Source organism: Micromys minutus (assembly GCF_963924665.1).
Source record: "Micromys minutus genome assembly, chromosome: 8".
In the NCBI taxonomy this organism is placed as follows: domain Eukaryota; kingdom Metazoa; phylum Chordata; class Mammalia; order Rodentia; family Muridae; genus Micromys; species Micromys minutus.
In genome coordinates this window covers 20,191,922-20,214,954 of record NC_137977.1, presented here as the reverse complement: position 1 = coordinate 20,214,954, position 23,033 = coordinate 20,191,922, and the positions used below count along the sequence as shown (strand labels likewise).

The window sequence follows — 23,033 nt, the reverse complement described above, 5'->3', positions numbered from 1 at the left end:
TCATGGCCCTAATAACTCAGTGACAACTTTGTGAAGCTCATTTTCTGGTATGACAATGAATACGGCTACAGCAACAGGGTGGTGGACCTCATGGCCTACATGGCCTCTAAGGAGTAAGAAACCCTGGACCACCCACCCCCCCAGCAAGGACACTGAGAGCAAGAGAGAGGCCCTCAGTTGCTGAGGAGTCCCATCCCAACTCGGCCCCCAACACTGAGCATCTCCCTCACAATTTCCATCCCAGACCCCCATAATAATAGGGGCCCAGGGAGCCCTCCCTACTCTCTTAAATACCATCAATAAAGTTCCACTGCACCAAAAAAAAAACAAAAAACAAAAACAAACAAAAAACACTTAATGACGGTTTTACCCAAATAGGCAACGCATCACAGTGTCCCCTCCCCCAGCCCCTATGACCTTCAGACCTCTCACTGCTGCTGATGTCACTTTATCCAATCCCTGTTCTCTCTCCATATTGGCTCCAGGTGCCTAAGCCTGGTTTTGCTGCAGCTAACCCTCACTGTGTCCCATGGAATTTACCTTTGTTCTGCCATGGGAACGCTGTTTCCAGGGCAACAGCATACATCAGAGACTGCGAGGACTTGGAAAGGACTTGGGGAAGATGCGTCTGGTCTTGCTGATCAGCCTCCTGACAGGGACCCCTGGGAAAAGCTGCTTCCTCTGCTGGCCAGAGCTGCTCCCCTTGATGGATTACGATCTGCAGGTGCTCTGGGGCAGCCCAGGGCCACCCACAGAACTCTCACAAAGCCTACACTCCTTCTTTCTGGAGAATAATACCTTACTCTTGCCCTGGTATCTTGGTGAGGCACAGCTGGGCAGGGATGGGAGCACCCTTTTACCTGACCTGATCCTGTCCCCAACGTCCCTCTGTCCCATGTCCCATCCTCAGCTCGAGAGTATTTGGATGAGGAAATAGCCACATTCTTCACCCATGTAGACGACGCCATTAAAAAGCTGAGGAATGGTAAGACAGCGTCCAGGGGGTTGCGTTGGATTACCAAGACATATCCTACACAGCGTTCCCCAGAGCTCACTTTGATGATGGACAGAGAAGCTTCCTTGAAGAGCACTGTGTTACTGTGCCAGGATTTGCATCCTATGGTGGTACAGCCCTACTAAGTCTAGCACTTATAAGGTGGAGGCAAGAGGATAATAAGTTCTAGACCATCCTCAGCTACATAGTGACCAGTCTGGGATACATGAGATCGAGTCTGGGGATTGGGGGACTGGAAAGATGGCTCAGTAGAAAAATCGTTTGACTGTACAAGCGTGAATACCTGAATTCAGATCCCACAGCCCACCCAGGTAAAGCTGGGCATAGTAGCACATGTCTGCTATCCCATCACTCCCAAAGGGGGATAGGAGGTGGAGACAGATTTTCCTAGAAGCTCCTGGGTCAGCTAACTGTATACACACATACATACAAGCAACAAGAAACCCTGCTTCCAAAATTAAGATGGGGGTGACAACTGTCACCCCAGGTTTTCTCTGACAACTATATGCATGCTAGGATGTGTACACACCTGCACTCAAACAGAGGAACACAGAAACAGATACATACTCATATACCCCCCCTCACACACACAGGTTCTTTTTTTAAGTGAAGAAAAGCTGGAGAGAAGGCACAGTCATTAAAAGATTCTTTTTCCTTAAGCATGAAAACCTGAGTTCAATCCCCCAGAACCCAGATTTATAAGACAAGCAAACACGTGGTGTTTTCTGGCATCCCAGTGCTATGGAAGCTGAGGCAGGAAGATCCCTTGGGCCTGCTCGCCAGGCAGAACAGAGTTCCAGGCCAAAAAGAGACCCTGTCTCAAAAATAAGATGGGTGATTCTTGAAAAACATCTAAGGTTGACCTCCAAGTTCCACACTCACATGCATCTACATGCATGTTCACCTGCACACGTATAGGCGCATGGACACACACACAAAAGGAAAGACTAATTTTAAATCAGTGAGTTTCACTCCCTTCTGCTACACACAGATAAGCCGGCACTGCTCAAAGAAATTCATGTGCAGAAGAGTCTCCTGGCTGAGAGGCTGAGGGAGAGGTCCCAGGACCTGATGCAGAACGGTAGGAGATGGGGCTGTCCCTGTCCACTTCCCCACCTTTGAAATTGTGGCCTGAAGAACCCAATGGGCAATCCTCTCTTAAGATCTCCCCCAGAAGCTCTGGCCTACCCACAGCTTAGGTTCCTTCTAAGAGTCCCCTAGTCCTATGCCCTGCCCCCACTCTCCACTGCTCCTAGCTCTGTCTACCTCTCTAGTGCCTCAGTTTCTCCATCTTCTCACTTTCCCGGACAGTCTGCAATGAGTCCTGTGGTGAGTACACCCAGGGCTGAGCGGGAGGGAGGGATGGGAGACCCTGCCATGTCTGAGGCTCCCGCTCATTACTCTGACAGGCATCCTCTTGGAAATGGAAGTCACGGCATGTGATGACTGCAGTACACTCTACCTGACCTGCAATGACCCTACCCTGTGCACAGGTCAGTAGCCCCCACTGCATTCACTGGACCTTGCTCCATTCGTGCTTGCTTTCCCAAACCCTCCACCCCTGGGTTTGCCATCTCTTCCATCATTTTTTTTCTATCTAGACTAGAATGTTTCTGGATTTTTTTTTTCTGGTGGATGAAGGACAGAAGAGTTTTTGAGGTTTCTTGATGTCCATGTGTCTGGTTTCAACGCCTGAGAACCACTTGCTCTGGGTCCTCGGGTTCGGCATGTCTGGAACACTCCCATCCCATCTCTTTGTCCTGGCTATGGTAGCTGCTTGTATTGAGAATGCTAATTAGGTTCCCCAAAATCCTGCTAACAGACACTGTCTGCTCTAGCTTCTGGGAACCTGTCCCCGGTTGGTTCTGATTGGTAAATAAAAATGCCAACTGTCAATAGCTGGACAGACAGAGGTAGGATTTTAGAATGCCCCTGGCTTGGGACCAGAAGTGTAGGAAGAGAGATCTCCATGCTGATAGAGTGTAGAGGAGAAAGACCCACCATGCTGGAGGACAGTGGGACAGAGGAGAGAGTCTGCTATGGGGTAGAAAAACAAGGAAAGCACCCTAGGCTCTGGGCCAAGAAAGAGTGGCCCAGAAGGCTGTCTAATTGGAGTTAAGAGCAGCCAACATGGAACAGAGAATTAGTAAGTAATAATTCAGGATTAATGGCATGGGAGTTAGGCAGTAGCCCAGCTATTGTGCTGTTTAAGGCATATTAAAATATAAAGGCTGTGTGTGTGTGTGTGTGTGTGTGTGTGTGTGTGTGTGTGTGTGCATGTGTGTGTGTGTGTCTGTGTGTGTGTGTGCATACGACAGAGAGACAGAGACAGAGAGAGACAAACAGAGAGACAGAAAGCATATTGCATCTGACTTTTAGCTGGGCACCGGACACCCAGCTCCAGACATTAGTCTTGCATGACAAGCATTTTGCCTGGGAATCACCTTCCTAGTGCCCCATCTTCTTTTTGAAGTCTTTTCTCATTGGTCTAAAATTCACCAAATATACTAGGCCAGGTAGCCAGTGAGATTCAGGAATCTGTCGGGGATCCTCCCAGGCTCTGTGACCACAGATGCATCCCACTAGGGTCATCCCTGTTCAAGGAAAGCACTTGGCTGACCTCAGGCCCCCACCCCACTTTCTCAGCCATCTCTCAGGTCTCTTGACTGCGGCAGCCTATCCTTGCTGCCCCCTATGACCTTAGCTGCTCCAGGTACAGAACACATTTTGTTGACAGGCGCATCTGCGCAGGACACACCCTTGTGCAATCTCATGTGCCCCACCTGAATCTCCAAACACGTGGTTCCTCCTTTTCCACCCCAGCCAGGACCATGCGAAGCTACAAGCAGATTGTGATCCCTGTCACCGTGGCAATGTTCCTGGCTGTAGCTGGCATTGGGTGAGTGACTCCTCAACTTCAGTGTCCCTAAGGAGATACCCACTCTTTGACTGACCAGTCTCCCACCTTTTTCTTGCTCAGTGGTTGTTACTGTTTCTGGCTTCTGAGGAAGGAGGTAGCAGCTGCTCAGGTACTGGGAAATGAACTCCTGTCTGGGGCTAATAAGGTCTTGAGGCCTGGCTCTTGCCTGCTGGGTCCAGGAAACAGATAAGCAAAGTTCCTCAAGCCTCATGTTCTCACCAGAGTGGCCCAGCAGAGCCTCACCCCGCCCTCCCCCCCACCCCCTACCGCCCACCCCCTACCCCCCACCCCCCCCCACCCCGCACTGCTCTGAACAGTCAGCCCAGTTAATAACTTTGCATGGCTCCTGGGTGGCTTTGCCTGTGGCTCCCAGGAGGGAGTCGGAGGGACTGGGATTTCACTGTTTTGGAAAGTCCCATTTCTTTCCTCTTTGCAGGGAAGATACAGCCAGTCACCTCCTTCAGAACATGAGTAGCAACCAGAGCAACTGCCAAAGCCCATCCTGTCTGAAAGCTAATTGTCTCTGGCCCTGGTGACTCTATGGAATGAAGCACTTCTCCCTGGAGCCAGAAGAGCTCTGAGCTCTACAGCTCCCACCTACCCCCCATCTCTCCCTCCCTCTCCCTCTCCATCTCTCTCCCTCCCTCCTAATACATATCCCTTTGTAAATAGTTATTAAAAACATTTTTCCTGGGTTTTATTTTTGGGATTTGGTTTAAGTGTATGCAATAGTCAATTTTTGTCATCAACTTGACTGGATTCCCTCCACTGGAAGTCCTGCCTGGATACAGGAAGTGGTCACTTCGGGCTTCACATCCCCTGCTGCTACGAGTCTCAACTGGGGTCATCCCAGGATCCTCCCCTGTCCAGGCTTGTCCCAGAGATACCCCCACCACCAATTTCCCTTGTCCCAGCCCTCCCATCCCACATCCAATCCCTACTCCTGTTCTCCCTCCCACCTCCGCTCCCACCCAGTTCCCTCCCACCCACTTTGATGGTCTATTTTATTTCCTCATTCTCAGTGGGGTTCAAGCATCTTCCCTTGACCCCTCCTTGGTAGTTTCCTTGGGTCTGTAGGTTACAGCACGATTATCCTGTACTTTAGGGCTAATATTCATGTGTAAGTGAGCACATACCATGCCTGTCTTTCTTGGTCTAGGTGACCTTACTTGGAATGATATTTTCCATTTTCATCCATTTGCCTGAAAATTTCATGATGTCTTTGGCTGGTTGTTGTTGTTGTTTTTATAGGATATTTTATTTATTTCCATTTCAAATGCCCTTTCCAGGTTTTTCCTCTGAAAACCCCCTGTCACATCCACCCTCCCCCTGCTTCTATGAAGGTGCTTCCCCACCCACCCACACACTCCCATCAGCCTCCCTGCCCTGGCATTCCCCTACACTGGGGCACTGAGCCTTCACAGGACCAAGGGCCTCTCCTCTTACTGATGCCAGACAGTGCCATCCTCTGCTATATATGCATCTGGAGCCATGGGTCTTTTTGGTTGGTGGTTTAGCCCCTGGGAGCTCTGGTGGGTCTGGTTGATTGATATTTTTGTTCTTCCTATGAGGTGACAAACTCCTTCAGCTCCTTCAGTCCTTTTCCTAACTCCTCCATTGGGGACTCTGTATTCAGTTCAATGGTTGGCTGTGAGCATCTGCCTCTGTATTTGTCAGGCTCTGGCAGAGCCTCTCAGGAGACAGCTATATCAGGCTCCTGTCAAGAAGCACTTCTTGGCATCAGCAATAGTGTCTGGGTTTGGTGTCTGAATATGGTATGAATCTCCAGGTGAGGCAGTCTCTGGGTGCCCTTTCCTTCAGCCTCTGCTTCATACTTTGTCCCCACATTTCCTTTAGACAGGACCAATTTTGGGTTAAAAATTTGACCCCATCCCTCAGTCGGAGGCCTTGCCTAACCTCTGGATATGGTCTCAACAGATTCTCCCTCCCCTTTATTGGGTATTTAGTCATCCCTGTTAGAATCTGGGAGAGCCTCTTGCTTACCTGGCATCTGGGACTTTCTGGTAGCTAGCCCCAGTTCGCCATCCCCCATTGCTACACACCTCTGTTTAATTTCCTGACCCTCTCTGTATCATCCCTGTATCCTACCATACCTGATCCTGCCCCCACCCCTTCCCCCCTTTGTTCTTCTCTTCCTCCCAAGTCTCTCTCACCCCCTACTTCCTGTATTTTGTTCCCCCTTCTAAGGAATGAAGCATCCACACTTTGGTATTCCTTCTTCTTGAGCTTCATGTGGTCTGTGAATTGTATTTTTTGTATTTTAAGCTTTTTACTTAATATCCACTATCAGTCAGTACATACCATGTGTTTTCTTTTGTGCCTGGGTTACCTACCTCACTCAGGATGATATTCTCTAGTTCCATCCATTTGCCTAAGAATTTCATGAAGTTGTTTTTAATAGCTGAGTAGTACTCCATTGTGTAACTATATCACACTTTCTGTATCCATTCCTCTGTTAAGGAACATCTGGTTGTTTCTAGTTTCTGTCTATTATAAATATGGCTGCTATGAGCGTAGTGGAGCATGTGTGTTTGTTACATGTTGGAGCATCTTTTGGGTATATGCCTAGGAGTGGGTCCTTAGGAAACACTATGTCCAATTTTCTGAGAAACTGCCAGGATGATTTCCAGAGTGGTTGTACCAGCCTACAACCCCACCAAAAATGGAGGAGTGTTCCTCTTTCTCCACATCCTCCCCAGCATCTGCTGTCACCTGAGTTTTTTATCTTAGTCATTCTGACTGGTGTGATGTAGAATCTCAGGGTTATTTTGATTCACATTTCCCTGATGACTAAGTATGGTTAACATTTCTTTGGGTGCTTCTTGGCCATTTGAGATTCCTCAATTGAGAATTCTTTGTTTAGCTCTGTACCCCCACTTTTAATAGGGTTATTTGGTTCTCTGGAATCTAACTTACTGAGTTCTTTGTATATATTGGATATTAGCTTTCTATTAGATGTACCTCAACATAGTAAAAGCAATGTACAGCAAACCATTAGCCAATGTCAAACTAAATGGAGAAAAACCTGAAAAAAAATCCCACTAAAATAATGGACTAGACAAGGCTGCCCACTCTCTCCCTATCTGTTCAACATAATATTCAAAGTCCTAGCCAGAGCAATTAGAAAACAAAAGGAGGTCAAAAAGATACAAATTGAAAAGGAAGAAGTCAAAATATCACTATTTAAAGATGATATGATAGTATACTTAAGTGACCCTAAAAATTCTACCAGAGAACTTTTACAACTAATAAACAACTTCAGCAAAGTGGCTGTATATAAAATTAACTCAAACAAGTCAGTAGCCTTCCTCTACAAAAAGGATAAATAGGCTGAGAAAGAAATTAGGGAAACGACACCCTTCACAATAGTCACAAAGAATACAAAATATACTGGTGTGTCTCCAACCAAGCAAGTGAAAGATCTGTATGAAAAGAACTTCAAGTCTCTGAAGAAAGAAATAGAAGATCTCAGAAGATGTAAATATCTCCCATGCACATGGATTGGCAGGATTAATACAGTAAAAATAGCCATCTTGTCAAAAGCAATCTATAGATTCAATGCAATCGCCATCAAATTCCAACTCAACTCTTCATTGAGTTAGAAAGAGCAATTTGCAAATTAATTAGAATAGCAAGAAACCCAAGATAGTGAAAACTATTCTCAACAATAAAAGAACTTCTGGAGGAATCATCATCTCTGACCTCAGTCTGTATTACAAATAAATCATGATGAAAACCACATGGTATTAGTACAGAGACAGGCAGGTAGATCAATTGAATAGAATTGAAGATCCAGAAATGAACCCATACACCTATGGTCACTTGATCTTTGACAAAGGAGCTAAAACCATCCAGTGGGAAAAAAGACAGTATTTTCAACAAATGGTGCTGCTCCAACTGGCAGTCAGCATGTAGAAGAATGCAAATCAGTCTATTCTTATCAACCTGTACAAAGCTCAAGTCCAAGTGGATCAAAGACCTCTACATAAAATCAGATACACTCAAACTATTAGATAAAAAAGTGAAGAGCATTGAAGACATGGGCACTAGAGAAAATTTCCTGAACAGAACACCAATGGCTTATGCTCTAAGACCAAGGATCAACAAATGGTATCTCATAAAATTGCAAAGCTTATGTAAGGCAAACAACACTGTCAGCAAGACAAAACTTCAATCAACAGATTGGGAAAAGATCTTTACCAATCCTACATCCGATGTCCTTGTTTTTAATTTGGATCCCTTCCCCTGGCTGGACTGCCTTGTCTGACCTCAATGAGAGAGAATGTGCTTAGTCTGAGGTGCTTACTTGATGTGCTGGAGTGGGTTGTGGGGTGAAGGGGGGTGAATAGACTAAAGGATAGGAGGTTGGGACTGGGGAGGGGTAGGATGAAGGGGCCTGTCTGTGATAGAGATGTAAAGTGAATAAATAAATAGATTAAGGTAATTAGTTAAAAATCACCTAGGAACACTCTGTCAACAACTATATCCCTAGGCCTAGAAGTCACTTCCAGGTGTAGGTAAAGGCAGGGGGACTTTTTAAAATCGTGTTGTGCTGGCCAGTTTTTATGTTAACTTACAAGCTAGAATCCTTTTAGAAGAAGAAACCATAACTGAGAAAACTTCCAGATTAGATTGCCCCATGGGTAAGCCTATGGTACCTTTTCTTGACTGATGATATAGGGGACCACATCAGGTGGTGCTGGGTGCTATAACAAACAGGCCAAGAAATCCATGAGGGTCAAACCAGTTATCACTGGTTATCCATGGCTTTCTACTTCAGTTCCTGCCCTGACTTCAATCAACGATGGATGAGATAGGGAAGGGTAATTCTCCTTCCCAAGTTACTTTTCATAATGGTGTGTTATCACAGCACTAGAAACCTGAAAAACATCATCAGCTTGCGTTGACTTCCATTTCTATTGTTTGTCTTGAATTTCTTGTGTTCTTGAAGGGTATGAAAATGAACCCATAACTAAGTATTAATATGGCACTGGCTCAAGTCCCTCCAACCTGCTTTGGTCTGGCCTATGAGACTTAATGTAGCAGCTGAATCTAAAACAGTATCTGTCAACAGTGTTGTTTAACACCCTCTTAGTTTGCACAGCATTTTATGTTCTCTGAACCATCTCCTCTCTGAACTACCAGAAATAGGCACCAGGAAAACTAACAACCGTATCTAAGCACTTAGACTCTGGCTCTCAGCTCCAAAAAACCTAAGGAAACCCAGATGACCACAGTGCATCTGCAAATACAATCAGTATGATGTAATGAAGAAAATGGGTGCTAAGAAATGCATCAAGGATGATCTCATCACTGTATGCACAACACAAAGAATAGCCCAGAAAGGGGGTGCAGTGCCACAGAGTAAGATAAGCTTGAAGAACCGCGGGTGTACACGTGCATTCTATCATGGACTAACATGCCACGTGATACAGTGTACCCCTAGCGTGGTTTGAGAGTCCAGTATCTCTCACAGGTCCATGTGTTTAAAATACCCAATTCCCAGCTGGTCACATCATCAGGGAAGACGTAGAACCTTTAAGAGTTGGAGGGTCATGGGAAGAAGTAGGTCATTGGAAGCAGGACTTGAGGCTTGCTAGCCCAGCCCATTCCCTTCACCCTCAGCTTTCCTATGTCTGCAGTGTGACTAAGCAGTGTGACTAAGCAGTGTGACTTTGCTTCTTCCTCCATTCCTTCCCTGACTGCTGCTATGTCTCCCTCACTATGCTGGGATGGTCCTGTCTAAGTGTAAGCCACAATAAGCCTTCTTCATTTTAAATCGTCTTTTCTCAGGTCACAGTACCAAGAAAATACTTAGTACAACCACTAATGTTATCATCAATTTATCATGTTTGAACTTCGAATGATATAGTTCCAGAGTCCCTCCACTGTCTCTGACTTTTTCATGTTATGTCTGGAATGTTCTCCACTGCCCATTGTACACATGAGCATCTTTAATTGTTTTCATCAGTTTGTGCTATTCCATCTATCTGCTTATGGTTTCTACTGATGATAACCAATTAAGGCTTTGCCAGTTTGGGATTATTTTCACATTTACTATTTATACATTCTACTATATGCAAGCTAGTATCTTTGTGTGGTATGTACTCATGAACTACATAATGAGATTTCTAGTCAACAAAAGATCGTGCAAGGATGGTCCCATAAGAGCATATCGCCCAGTGGTATCATAGCTATTGTAAAGTATATAAATTCCCCCTGTGACGGTCACATCATGATGAAGTCACCAAACATCCACTTTCCTAAAACCAAGCATTCATCAAAACCAAGGAATAAATATATACAGATGCCAAGCAAAAATTAATTCTATTCTCATCTGTGTATTTGTATATATGTGCATATGTTCAGATATATGAGGTAGGCTTGTTAGATGGATGTGCACATACATGTGTGCATATCAAGGACAGATGATAAAAACAGACAGTATTTCCTCAGGCACTGTCTACATTTTTAAAAACTAAACTTCTAAATATTTTAACTGTTCTTTGGGAATTTCCATACAGTGTGTTTTGGTCCTATTTGCCTCCCCACAACTCTTCCCAGATCCACCCCCACATTTCCTATCCACCCAACTTTGTGTCCTTCAAAAATACCCTCCAAGAATAATTTGCACCACCTAAATTATTACTGGATGTAAAAATGGTCTTCCAGTAGATCATGGTTAACTTACCAGGGGGCTACACTCTTAGAGAAACTGTTCTTTCTTTTCTCAGTTAGTATCTGCTGCTAATTACTCCATGGAGAGAGTAGGATTGTGTGCCCAACTCCTCCATGCTGGGATTTGGTCTGGCTTGGGCTATCACAGACTTTGTGTGCACAGTCACACCCACTGTGAGTTCATATGTTTCCTTGTAGTCACCTACTCCCTCTGACTCCCACATTCTTTTTGACCCTTTTCTACAGTGATCCTTGAGTCTTGGGAAGGTGACTCTACATATATACTCTCCTTATAGCTTAGCATTCTGTAGTCACTTCTCCTCTGCACCTTGGCCAGTGGTAAGTCAACAGGTTAGTCACCATATACTGCAAATGGAAGCTTCTTAGATGAGGACTGAGAGAAGCATTGATCTACTGGCAAAATGATACATCATTAGGAGACATTTTAATATTGTCCATTTAGCAGAGGAATATTCATAGGTTTCCCTGGAGTCTAGCCAAAGGTTTGGAGACTGATAATAGTGTCATGTGTAGGTTTTATCCTGTACAGTAAGTAGACTTGAATCCAATCAGAAAGTAGTTGGTTGCTCCCATGATGTTAAAGCCACTATTATTCCATTGGGCAGGCCTTGCTAGACCAGTCATTGTTGTAGCCTACAGAGTGCCCATCTGGGTATAACTGATAATTATTTTTCTCCTCTGAAAGCTTGCAGAGCATCTTTTGGTGCCATGAACGCTAGCCACCTAGATGAAGCATCTAAGTCCATACCAATTTAAATTCTCCACATTCTATGACAGAAGTATGTATATTGTCTTCAATTTTTTGAGCATCTTAAGATTTTCATTGTATGAGCCCTTTATCTTCTTGGTGAGATTTATTCCAAGATTAAAAACAAACAGAGGTGAATGGCATTGCTTCCTTGATTTCTCTGCCAACACAAGGGCTGACAGTAGCAATCCTCAAAAGGCAAGAAGGAAACCCAGTTCAACACAACCCAGTAGCTGGTATTGGTTCTAGAGTCTGACCTGGAAAGCTATATTTTAGCTCAGCATAATTTTGGGAAAGGGTTCATGGTCATAATTAACTCAATCCCATGTATACAACAAAACTTAAGACATGTTTACATTGAAACTCTACAAAGTACATATCACCTCTTCCATAAGGATGGGCTCTATTGACTTAGAGAGAATGTTCAAGGTAAGGGTCTGGGGGAAATGAATGAGATGAAAGTAAAAGGTTGTGAGAGTTGGGAGTGGCCTGGCCTTACTGACAGCACAGAGGTTAGCTGTCTTAAAGGACATGGGACATTTCCCATGAGGATGGGTTCTGTTCACTGAAAAACAATGCTCAAGATAAAGGCCCAGGAGAGAGGAGTCTGGGAGAAACAAATCTAACAGTGTGAGGGACTCAAGTGAGGCCTGATCCTACAGAAAGCACAGATCACCAGGCTATTAGCTACATCCATTTCCAGCTTTTCAGGTAAAACACAGATATACAGCTCCTCCCTTGAGGATATGCCTAATAGGCATTTTTCTCTCCCTTGGTGATGCAGCTATAGCCCAGATTAGACCAGATTAAAATTAGAAAAAGGCAGGTTTATCACAAAGCAGCTCTTGTGTGGGTTCACTAATCTCACAGACGGAGGTCAGTGAGGTCATACACCCAGGCTAAATCAAGGGGGTTTTCTAGAGCTTAGGAGAGGAGTGATAGTGTGCCAGCTAGGAACGAGTTTGTGTCTACACATGGTCAAAAACTGAGCCCCTGGGTGCACAATTTTGGGTGCATGATTTCGGGTATGTTGCTCAAAACAGGGAGACAAGGAGTGATGACGTTAGCCCGGAGTTTTCTCTGTGTGGGTGGGGTTGGAGGAATGAGGGCAGAGGGGGTTTCCCAGTTCATGCAGGAGATGAACAGGGGTTCCAGCCTAACAATGCCCCTATGTGTTTAACATTCCTAGTAGTCATCTGTGAGCCCTAAGACTTTGTGCTCTGTATTAATTCCCTTCTCTCTGCATTTCTCATTTATGCATACGAAAGTTATGAATTTTTGTATGTGGATGTTGGGTCCTAAATGTATTTATCAGCTGTAGGAATTATTTGCTAAAGTATTTAACATAAAATCATATCTACAAGGAGAGATACTTTTTACTTCTTTTCCAATTTGTATTCCCTTTATCTCCATTGCTTATTTTATTGCTCTAGCTAAGTCTTCATGTACGATGTCGGACAAGAGCGAGGGGAGTAGACATCCTTGCCTTGTTTCTAATGTCAGTGGAAATTCATTTAGAATGATGTTGGCTGTAAGATTTCTACATCTTGCCTTTTTATATTGAGATATGTCCCCTGTATCCCTAGTCTTCCAGAACTTATAAAAACCAGGAATGTATGTTGGATTTTGTCAAAGGCCTTGTACTGGTTTATTTTGTGTCAACTTGAAAGAAGCTGGAATTATCAGAGGAAGAAGTATCAGTTGAGAAAACGTCTCCATAAGATTTGGCTGCAAAGCATTTTCTAAGTTAGCAGTCAATGTGGAGGATAATCAGTGGGGAAAGCCCACCCCAAACTTACCTTGGTGAGGGTTACTATCATTGTGATGAAACTCCATGGCGAAAACATCTTGGGGACAGTTCGCTCACAGTTCCATGTAACAGTTCATCATCAAAGGTAGTGAGGACAGAGACATGCAAGACAGGAACCTGGAGGTAGGAGCTGATGTTGAGATCATTTAGGAGTGCTGCTTACTGACTTGCTCTCAATAGCTTGCTTAGCCTACTTTTTATAGACCCAGGACCACTAGGCCTGGGATGGCAATACCCACAAAAGGCTAGGCATTCCACTATTAACCACTAATTTAGAAAATGTCTTTTAGTCAGATCTTATGGAGGCATTTCTTCAATTGTTGCTTCCTCCTCTATAATGACTTGAGTTGGAGGAAGTAGAATTTTAGAATAAACATATATGACTCTGTGGGCATTTTTAGTTGTGAGGTTTTCAACTAATTCTATGTCAGTGGGTGTTTTAAATTTATTCAAATTGTTTACTTCATCTTGATTTAATTTTGGCAAATTGTATGTTATAGATACACACACACATACATGTATATGTAATGTATATGATCATTTATTTCTTTTAGATTTTCAACTTTGATAGAATATAGATTCTTTTTTAAACTATATCATTATGACTGAATTTCCTCAGTGTCTGTCATAATATCTCCTTTTTTATCTGTAATTTTATTAATTTGAATCATTTCTCTTTCTTTTGGTTAGTTTGGCTAAAGGCTTAATCTTTTCAAAGTATTCTATGTTTTATTTATGGTTTTGGTTTTTTTTTTTTCTCATTTCTATTTTATTAAATTCAACTCTGGGTTTGATTATCTCTTCCCATTGGCTCCTTTTGAATGTTTTAGGACTTTAGGTTGCATCATTAAGTTAATATGAGATATTATTTATTATTTTTATGTAAACACATAATGCTATAAAATTTTCTCTTATGACACTTTCTTGTTTCACAGATTTTTGTATATTGTGTCTTAATTTTTAGTCAATTCTAGGAATTTTTAATTTCCTTCTCACTTTCTTCCTTCCCCCAGTTGTGATCAACTGATGCATTTTTAGTTTCCATAAAATATGTGTACTTTTTTCTTTTGTTATTGATATTTATATTTAATACATGGTGATCAGATAAAATGAAAGATATGGTTTCAATTTTATTTGTTGAGACTTATTCCATATCCTAATAAGTGGACTATTCTAAAGAATTTTTCATGAGCTGATAAGAATGTTTCTATAGGCATTTGGTGGGATTTTCTGTAGATGTCTGTTATGTCCCTTTAATTTATTATGTCATCTAACTCCAGAGTTAATCCATGTGGTTTCTTTTCCAGATGACCTGTATATTGGTAAAAATAGGGTATTGAAATCACCTGCTGTCTTAAACAATATTCTATTGCTGTGGAGAGACACAGAACACAGCATTCTTATAAAGTAAAGCATTTAACTTGGACTTAACATTTCAGAGGTTTAGCCTCTGTCATGATGATGGGAAGCATGTAAGTAGATATGGTGCTGGAGAAGGAGCTGAAAGATCTGCATCCAGGGCCACAGGCAACAGGAAGAAAGAGACTTTGGGCTGATAATGGGCTTAGTGAAACTTCAAAGCCCGCTCCCAATGACACACTTCTTCCAAAACGGCCATACCTTCTAATCTTTTAAGATAGTACCACTATGTGGTAACCAAGTATTCAAATCTATAAGCCTATGAGGGCCAGTCTCATTTAAACCATCACATTTCTGTCCCTGACCCACATAGGTTTACCTACATTTCATAATGCAAAACGTATTTTGTTCAAATTCTAAAGTTGCCATAGTCTGTCACAATCACAACACTGCTTAAAAGTCCAAAGTTGAAAGTCTCTTCTGACACTTAAGGTAATCTCTTCACTGTAACCCTAAATAAAATTAAAATAAAACCAGTCAGGTATTTATACAATGTCATAGAATACACATTATTATTTCAAAAGGGAAGAAAAAGAGCATAATGAGGAAACATTAAACCAAAGCAAACTGAAACCCATCAGGGCAAACTCCAAATTCTGAATCTCCATACATGATGCCAAACACTGTTCAGATCTCCAATGCCTGTCACCTTTGTTGACTGCAACACACTTCTCTTTCTTGGGCTAGTTCCACACCCTGTTGGCAGCTTTCCTTGTCAGGTGTCCCATGGCTCTGGCATCTCCAACATTAGAGTTGCCAAAGTAATTCACACTTGACAAATCAGCTTCCCAAAATGGCCTCCCTATACCTCCATGCATGGACACCCCACACACACACACACACACATACACACACCTGGCCTTAGCAGATTTTTTTAACCTTGGAGATTTGTGGCGATTCCACAACTCTTTTCTTGTATTCTTGACTCTTAAAGCCAGAAGCACTTAGCTGAGGATTCCAAGTTTAGCTGCTTGATGGATGTGGAACTCGGCTCCCTTGTTCAATTACATGTGCATCAAATTTCTATTCTTGACAGTTTCCTTCACTTACTGCTTTCTTTAATTTCTTTTCATAAATTAGAAGTTTAGCTGGGTGGGGTCTTGGCCTGAGGTCACCACTCCCTTTATTCCATTTAGCTTAAGGATTTCCTTAAAACTTCTAATCTCTTTGAGCACCGTACTTAGCTCAATTATATTTTCTGATACTCGTTTTCTTCTCAAACTGTACATTCTGTATTTTTTCCTGCTCAGATTGTTTCTTTTCATTATAGAGCTGCATAGAGGTACCCACTAATGACAACATGACAGAGTCAATCCTAGACTGTCTTGAAATCTCCTCTGCCAATGATATTAATCAAAAACTCTTCAATTTAGCCTGAAGCAGATATTTTGGACAAGGGCAAAAAGCAGCCATGTTTTTCATCAAATATCACAGTAGTTTGTAGACCACTTATTAATCTTACTCTCCTCTGAAATCTCTCAAGCCAGGGATCATAATCTACATTGATTTTAGCACCACTGTTTCCACAATCTATGAGAATGCCCCATTAAGCCCCACTTACAGAATCCAACTGCTTTCCTAATTTAAAGTCCATATTCTGCCAACAAGCAATATGGTCAAACCTGTCACAATGATACCTCACTCCTGGCACCATCTTCTGTTTTAGTGTTCTATTGCTGTGAAGAGACACCATTACCACAGCAACCTTTGTAGAAAAAAAAGCATTCAAAATGCCATACCTGTTATCATTGTGTTAGTGTGGTTTTCAGTCTAATAGTGTGTCTTTTGTGAAGTTGTGTACTCCTATATTTGGTAAATACATACCTTTAAGGTTGGATTATCCTTTTGGTACATTTTTCCATTAATGAGAATTAAGTGTCCCTTCTTGTCTCTCTTGATTAATTTTGGTTTGATCTACTTTGTCAGATATTAGAATAGCTACACCTGATTGTTCTATTTTCTTGGAAAATCTTTTTCTATCCATTTACCTTATATGATAACTCTCAGGTATGAGGTATTTTTCTGAGGCAACACAAAGATAGATTCTGTTTTCTGACATCATTTGTTAGAGGTTTTTATTGTAAAATTTATATCATTAATATTTAGAGTTATGATTGAACAATGTGTGCTAATTCCTGTCACTTTGTTGCTTTTTGTGGTATTTTATTCAACCTCTTTTGATTCAGTGTTCCACAGCTGTGTATCTGTTCCTCATGTCTCCTTGAGTGTGTTTTACCATTTTTTATACCTAAGTATTTTTTCCAGAATCTTTTGTAGTGAGAAACACAGGTAATGGGAGAAACTCAGATTTGAGAGCTGACTCCATCTTGAACCTGCTTGTCCCCAGTTTGAACTCTGATTAATAGAAATACCACAAACAGTTTCAATAAGAAACTGCCCTGAACCTGAGCCAATCAGGGCATAAAGGGCAAGTGCCTAAAATTCCAGAGGTTATAGACAAATTGCTCAAGCCAGCTAAAGTCGTCACCGACAAATTTCCATGTGCCAAGATACCACTTGCCAAATAAGGTAACTGCCAGGATAGAGACCCCATTTTCCTGCTTAACCCTTGCCAAATAATGCAACTGCTAGGTTAGAGACCCCAACCCCCATTCCCTGCTCAAACTAGTATAAAAACCCTACTTAATTGAAGCTTGAGAGCTCTCAGCATGAATTCACTGCATTAGAGGAGTCTGAGGTTCTGAGCTTAAGTTTGAATAAAGGCTCTTTCTTTTGCATCCAGATTCAGTTTGGGGACCTCGAAATCTGGGCAGTAGAGCTGGCTTAGTATTCACAAATTTTGTTAATCTATTTTTGTCATGGAAAGGCTTCCTTTCCCTTTCAAATATGACTGACAGTTTTGCTGGGTATGGTAGTCTGGGCTGACATATATGGTCTTCCATAATTTGTAGACTATCAGTCCAGTTCTTTCTGGCTTTCATGGTCTCCACTGAAAACTTTGTCATTCTTATAGATCTTCCCTTATATATCTTTTTTGCTGCTTTTAATACCCTTTCTTTGTTCTCTACATTTACTCTTTTGACTTTTATAAAACATGAGGAGCTTCTTACTAAACCTATTTGATGGTCTGTACTCCATTTTGATTTCTTATAGGCAACTCTTCTCTTCTAGAAGTTTTCTTCTATGATTTTATAATATTTCTCTGCCTTTGGTGTGTATGCTGTTGTCACTATCAGTTTTGTTTCATTTTGTTTTCTTTTCTTTACCCAATTCTATTTCCATATCTTGAATTGTTTCTGTTATTTCATTCAACTATTTATATTTTCACAGCCTTCATTTTAACATCTAGTCATAGTCTTATTGAGTTATTTGATCATGTTTATTATTACTCTTTTGAAATCATGTTGAAAGTTATCTTACTATGTTTGCTTGGGGACAGCTATGGGGTACAAATTTTTGATAGAAAGTTATTATTTTAATTATTCACATTTGTGTATTTGCAATTGGACATAGGCATATGAAGATAGGTTGTTAATACTGTTTCTTGGTGTGGAAATCCTGCCTCTCTTTTGTTAAATAGGTGTTTGGATCTGTTTCCTGATCCCTTAACTTGTCAGGTGGTTGACCAGTTAGTTATATGGGACTTAGGATTGATTTGGGGGCTATTCAGTGTTAATGCTCAAATGGGGTTTCAGAAATAGTTCTGGCTCAGTTTTCTAGTTTTTAGGTTTCTAGTACAGGAACAAACCTTCTGTAGTTACAGAAGTGGATACTAAAAGTCAGTCTTTAGCAGTCTGGGGGAAATGCTAAGAACTTAGGTAAGAAGTATTGGTGGAGTTGATGATATGAGCCTGTAATTATCTATTAAAAGAGAGGGGTTAGGAGAGAAGCAGAAGGCAAGTGTAAGCTTAGGAGTAAGTGGAGTTACTGGTGTGAATCTACTGCCCTTCAATGAAAAATATTGATCCTCAAGTGCGTGCATGCACGCCTATGTGCGTATGTGCATGCGTGCGTGCATATAGGCGTATACTCACATGCATGTGGTTGAATATGAGAATCTAGTGTCTGCCTCAAGAAGGGACCAAGTGTGAACAACTGAAATAGTTACAGCTGGCAGGAATAAATGAAGTCTGTAGTCCCCACCTAGGCATGCAGGAAGGACACTCCACTGTGGCATAGACTGAGTACTTTCCCTAATGGATGGGTGTGGAAAGGGGCACAAAAAAGCAGTTGGAATATATGGTTGGGTAAATTACTGGTGGAGGTTTACTGTGTCTCCTTAGTAGAGCTGTGAATCTATTCTACCTTGATTTTTGAGTCAGGATCTCTTACTGAACAGGAACTCACCAAATAGGCTAGGCTGGCTGGCCAAGGAATCTGGAAATTCATTTAACTCCACCTCTCTATCACTGTTCGTATGAGTTTGCACCACTACACCTGGCTTTTTTCACGTGGAACCTGTGAGTCTAACTCAAATCCTCATGCTTGCAAAGCAAACATTTTACCAGCTAAGCCATCCTCCACATCAGCCAGGTTAGCATCACCATGTGAAATAGCCTAGACTTCTGAGTGTTCTGCCTGTTTCTCCATTGCCAAGACTTACTACACGTACATTGTGTGTGTGTGTGTGTGTGTGTGTGTAGGCCTGTTGTATGGGTGCTCATACACATGTGTATAGCAGGTGTATATGCACATGCATGTGCATGAAGTTAACCTCTGGATATCTTTCTATTTATCTTGTTTTTTTGAGATGGAGTCTCTCACTTTGACAGGAACTTGTCCCTTTATGTAGGACTGCTGGACAACAAGCCCTAGAGATAGACTGGTCTTCACCAACAATAGCATCCTAAGCACATGTTACCAACAATGGGATCATAAATGCATGTTATGCTCTTCTTTTTTTTTTTACACAGACTCTGGGAATTGAACTTGGATCTTTGTGGTTGTTTATCGAGCAGTTTACTGACTGAGCCATCCAGAACCCCTACACATGTCTTCTGGTCATACAGATCACCCTAAGTATAGTGTTATTCACCATTATTCACCAGGTTCTTCCCATCCTCAAAGGCCTCAGAAAAGCAGCCTTTTCTGTCATCCACTGTTGATCTCATTCATGGGGAGTGACTATGAGACTCTTGGAACATGCACAAGCCCCAGAGAGTCACTGTCGGGGAAGAAACTGGCATGAAGTTGGTGACTCATCCCACAGTGGAAACAACGATAGTATTAAAAACTTCTCCTTCTGCTGAGTCTGAGCAAAGTCATCACTGGCCCAAAATGACCCAGTCAAGAGAAAGTATGAAGAACTCATATGCTATGTGGCAACTGTTATTTCTGAGCCAGCATGGAAAACAGTAATTAGGAAACCCGGTCAGCGGAAATGAATGTTTTTTATTCCTGTAATTGAAAAGGACGAGGCACATCCAATTCCAGCTATTGCTAACAGTCTCTGAAGTCTTTTTTAAAATAATTTGTGTGTGTGTGTGTAGACAGCAGTGTGCACCTGAGTGCATGTGCCACAAATGCCAGAGCAGATGGTGACGTCCCCTGGAACCAGAGTTGCTAGGACTAGTGAACTGCCAGACATGAGTGCTGGAATCAAACTCTCATCCTTTGCAAGAGCAGTAATCTGAGCCCTCTTCCAGCCCCACAAAGTCTTAACAGATCAGTCCTGTAGAATGTTTATGTAGTTGCTACTTTTTCTGGGAACTTCAGTATAGAGTAAACATATCTTTTGCTGTTGTTCTTTTGAGGCATGCCTTGTTCCTTGATCTCTAGATTTAATTGTGTTAGCTCTGGAAGCACCCATCTTCTGAGACCACTCCCTAACCATGTGAAGAACCCTTTGGGGATCCTGGGAGTTCTCTAAAAAGACATCCTGATGAGGCTGGCTGTTCCTTGTGAAGATTTTACTGGTTTGGATTGGCTCAAGATGGGAAACTTACTTTGTAAGGCAGAAAGTGCAAAACCTCTGGACTCCACACACACACACACACACACACACACACACACACACACACACTTTCTACTGTTCATAAACTTGCTACTTCTTTCCTTTATGTCCCTTTCTCATGACAGAAGAAATAGAGCTGAGTCCACAAAAACCCAGAGTGCTAAGGGCCCTAGAAACACATTTCCAGAGGCTAGCTCTGCATGTGCCTACCATGCAAACATGGACTCTTCCATAAGACATGTACAGAGGACAAAGTCAAATCTTGTTAGACAAAGAAGGAAGGGAGAGAGAGACAGGAGACAGAGAGAGGAGTAGGAGAGAAGAGGGCTAGGAGGGAGAGGAGACCAGAGAGGAGGAGGGAAGGAGAGAAGAGAAGGGGGAGAAGAAGGGGGGAAGATAGAAAAGAAGAGGAGAAGGGAGGGAGAAGAAGAGGAGAGGGGGAGAGAAGAGAAGGAAAAGAGAGGCGGGGAGCATGGGAAATGGACAAAACCCATGCACAGACTTCTTAGATCTGGATGGCTTTGAGTCAACCTTAGCTCTGTGTGAGTCCCTTTAAAGAGCTATAGAGTTTGTGTTTTCTGAGCCTGGGCCACTTCAATATAATGCTTTTCAGATCCATCCAGTTTTCTGAAAAATCCCATAGTTTACCTACTGAGGATGCAGAGATGGGGTCCCAGGACCTGCCAGATAGTCAACACCAAGGGTGAGGATGTCAGTCAGCAGCTGTCTGATACCCAGGTTCAAGTCAGAGCAGATGTGAAGAAATTCTCCAAACCCTGATCTCTGGGCAACTTCCAGCTCTGTTCATGTCCAATGCCAGCAGCAAAAACAGTGGGTAGGTGGGATCACAGCTGGTAGCACCCTGTGTGCTGTAGGACTTGGGTCTGCAGATCCTTCAGTCTGTGGGTGTTAGCCTATGAATAGCCCAGAACCCGGGATGTGTGAGACCTTTGGCCCTAAGGACTTTACCATTCTCTAGCCTCGTTTCTCTTTTCTTTCTCTTCAGAGCCATCGATCCTGAAGCAAAGCTTTCTGCCCCTTTTTGCCCCCAGCCCCCACTCCCTGGCCAGGCCATGCTTGAGCTGTCCAGTTGTCAGCAGGCAGCTGCCTAAGTGCTCACAGTTGGACCCTCTCACAAGCTCAGCTGCTGCTGACCAGGACAAGTCTGGGCTCCTTCCTGTTCTTTTCCTTTCCATTTCCCACTCAGCTTACTACTAAAAGTGACAGAGGAGAACTGACCTAAGAGACATAGATTTTTATCCGGCCTAGTGTTGTAACCATCGGAGGGTTTCCCAGGGCACTCGGGGAGCTTCAGCAGCATGATTGCATACCCTGCCAAGTGGTGATTCATCACAGCCTTTTCCCTTAGCATCAGCCAAGGCCTCCAAAGCTTCTGTTTGATCATTTACTCCCAGTTGTAGTAGTTCCTCAGCCTGACCACCAGGGGGTGCACGTTAGGATTCAACAGACTTCCCTGAGCCAGGGCTTGCAGGACTCAATGGGCAGTGCTGGCACCAGGGTAGTCTGACAATCCTCCTATTCAGGTCACCAAGTGTCCCGAGAGTTCAGTGGCTACTATTAGGGGGGAAATTACCATATCCCTTAATATCACTGCTTGTTTACAGGAAAATGAGCATCAGCCATGTTTAAAATACAACTCGATACATCCAGCATAGCACTGATTGCTCTCATTGATCTGTATGTGTGCACACAGGTGTACGTGTGCACGTGTGGAGGCCAGAAGTAGCCCTCGATGTTGTTCCTCAGAAGCTAGCCAACTTGCTTTTCTGAGACAGGGTCTTTCATTTTTACCTGGAGCTTGCCAGTTGCATTAAACTGGCTAGCCAGCAAGTACCAGGAAGCCATCTGCCTTCACCTCCCTGGTGCTGGGAGTACAGGAGTGCGAACCTCACCTGTCTGTTCCTTCCTTCCTTTCTCTAGCATATGTGTGTACATGTGTTCATGTCCACTTGTGTGTGAGCACACATATAAGATGAACATGCATGTTTGTAAACATGGACATGGAAACCCAAGGTGGAATTGAAAATTTTCCCTGACTCTTCATGACCTTACTGACTGAAGCAGTGTTTTGTGTCAGCTTAACACAGCTACAGTCATTTGAGAGGAGGGAATCCCAATAAAGTACCGCTGTAAGATCAGGCTGTAGGCAAGTCTGCACGGCACTTTATTAATTAGTGGTTAATGGGGGAGGGTTCAGCCCGGTGTGGGTGGGGCCATCCTTGGCCTGGGAGTCCTGGGTTCTATAAGAAAGCAGGCCGAGCAAGCCATTAAGAGCAAGGCAGTGAACAGCACCCCTCCATGGCCTCTGCACTAGTCTCACCTTCCAAGTTGCTGTCCTGTTTGAGTTCCTGCTGTGACTTCCTTCAATGATGAACAGCAATATGGAAATGCAAGCCAAATAAATGACTTTCCTCCCCATCCTGCTTTTGGTCATGGTGTTTCATCACAGTAGTAGTAACCCTAACC

At 43.0% G+C, this 23,033-nt stretch overlaps 1 protein-coding gene across 1 annotated transcript; it reads left to right on the top strand.

The window, feature by feature from the left end:
* Nucleotides 1-622: 622 nt before the first annotated feature.
* Nucleotides 623-4,410, top strand: TEX51 (testis expressed 51; the record flags this gene model as incomplete). The annotated part of the gene is made up of 8 exons (XM_080920526.1): nucleotides 623-821; nucleotides 911-985; nucleotides 2,007-2,096; nucleotides 2,327-2,344; nucleotides 2,425-2,508; nucleotides 3,839-3,914; nucleotides 3,996-4,044; nucleotides 4,372-4,410. 8 exons carry the CDS (start codon nucleotides 623-625, stop codon nucleotides 4,408-4,410), a joined length of 630 nt encoding a protein of 209 aa, XP_080776652.1.
* Between the last annotated feature and the right edge of the window lie 18,623 nt (nucleotides 4,411-23,033).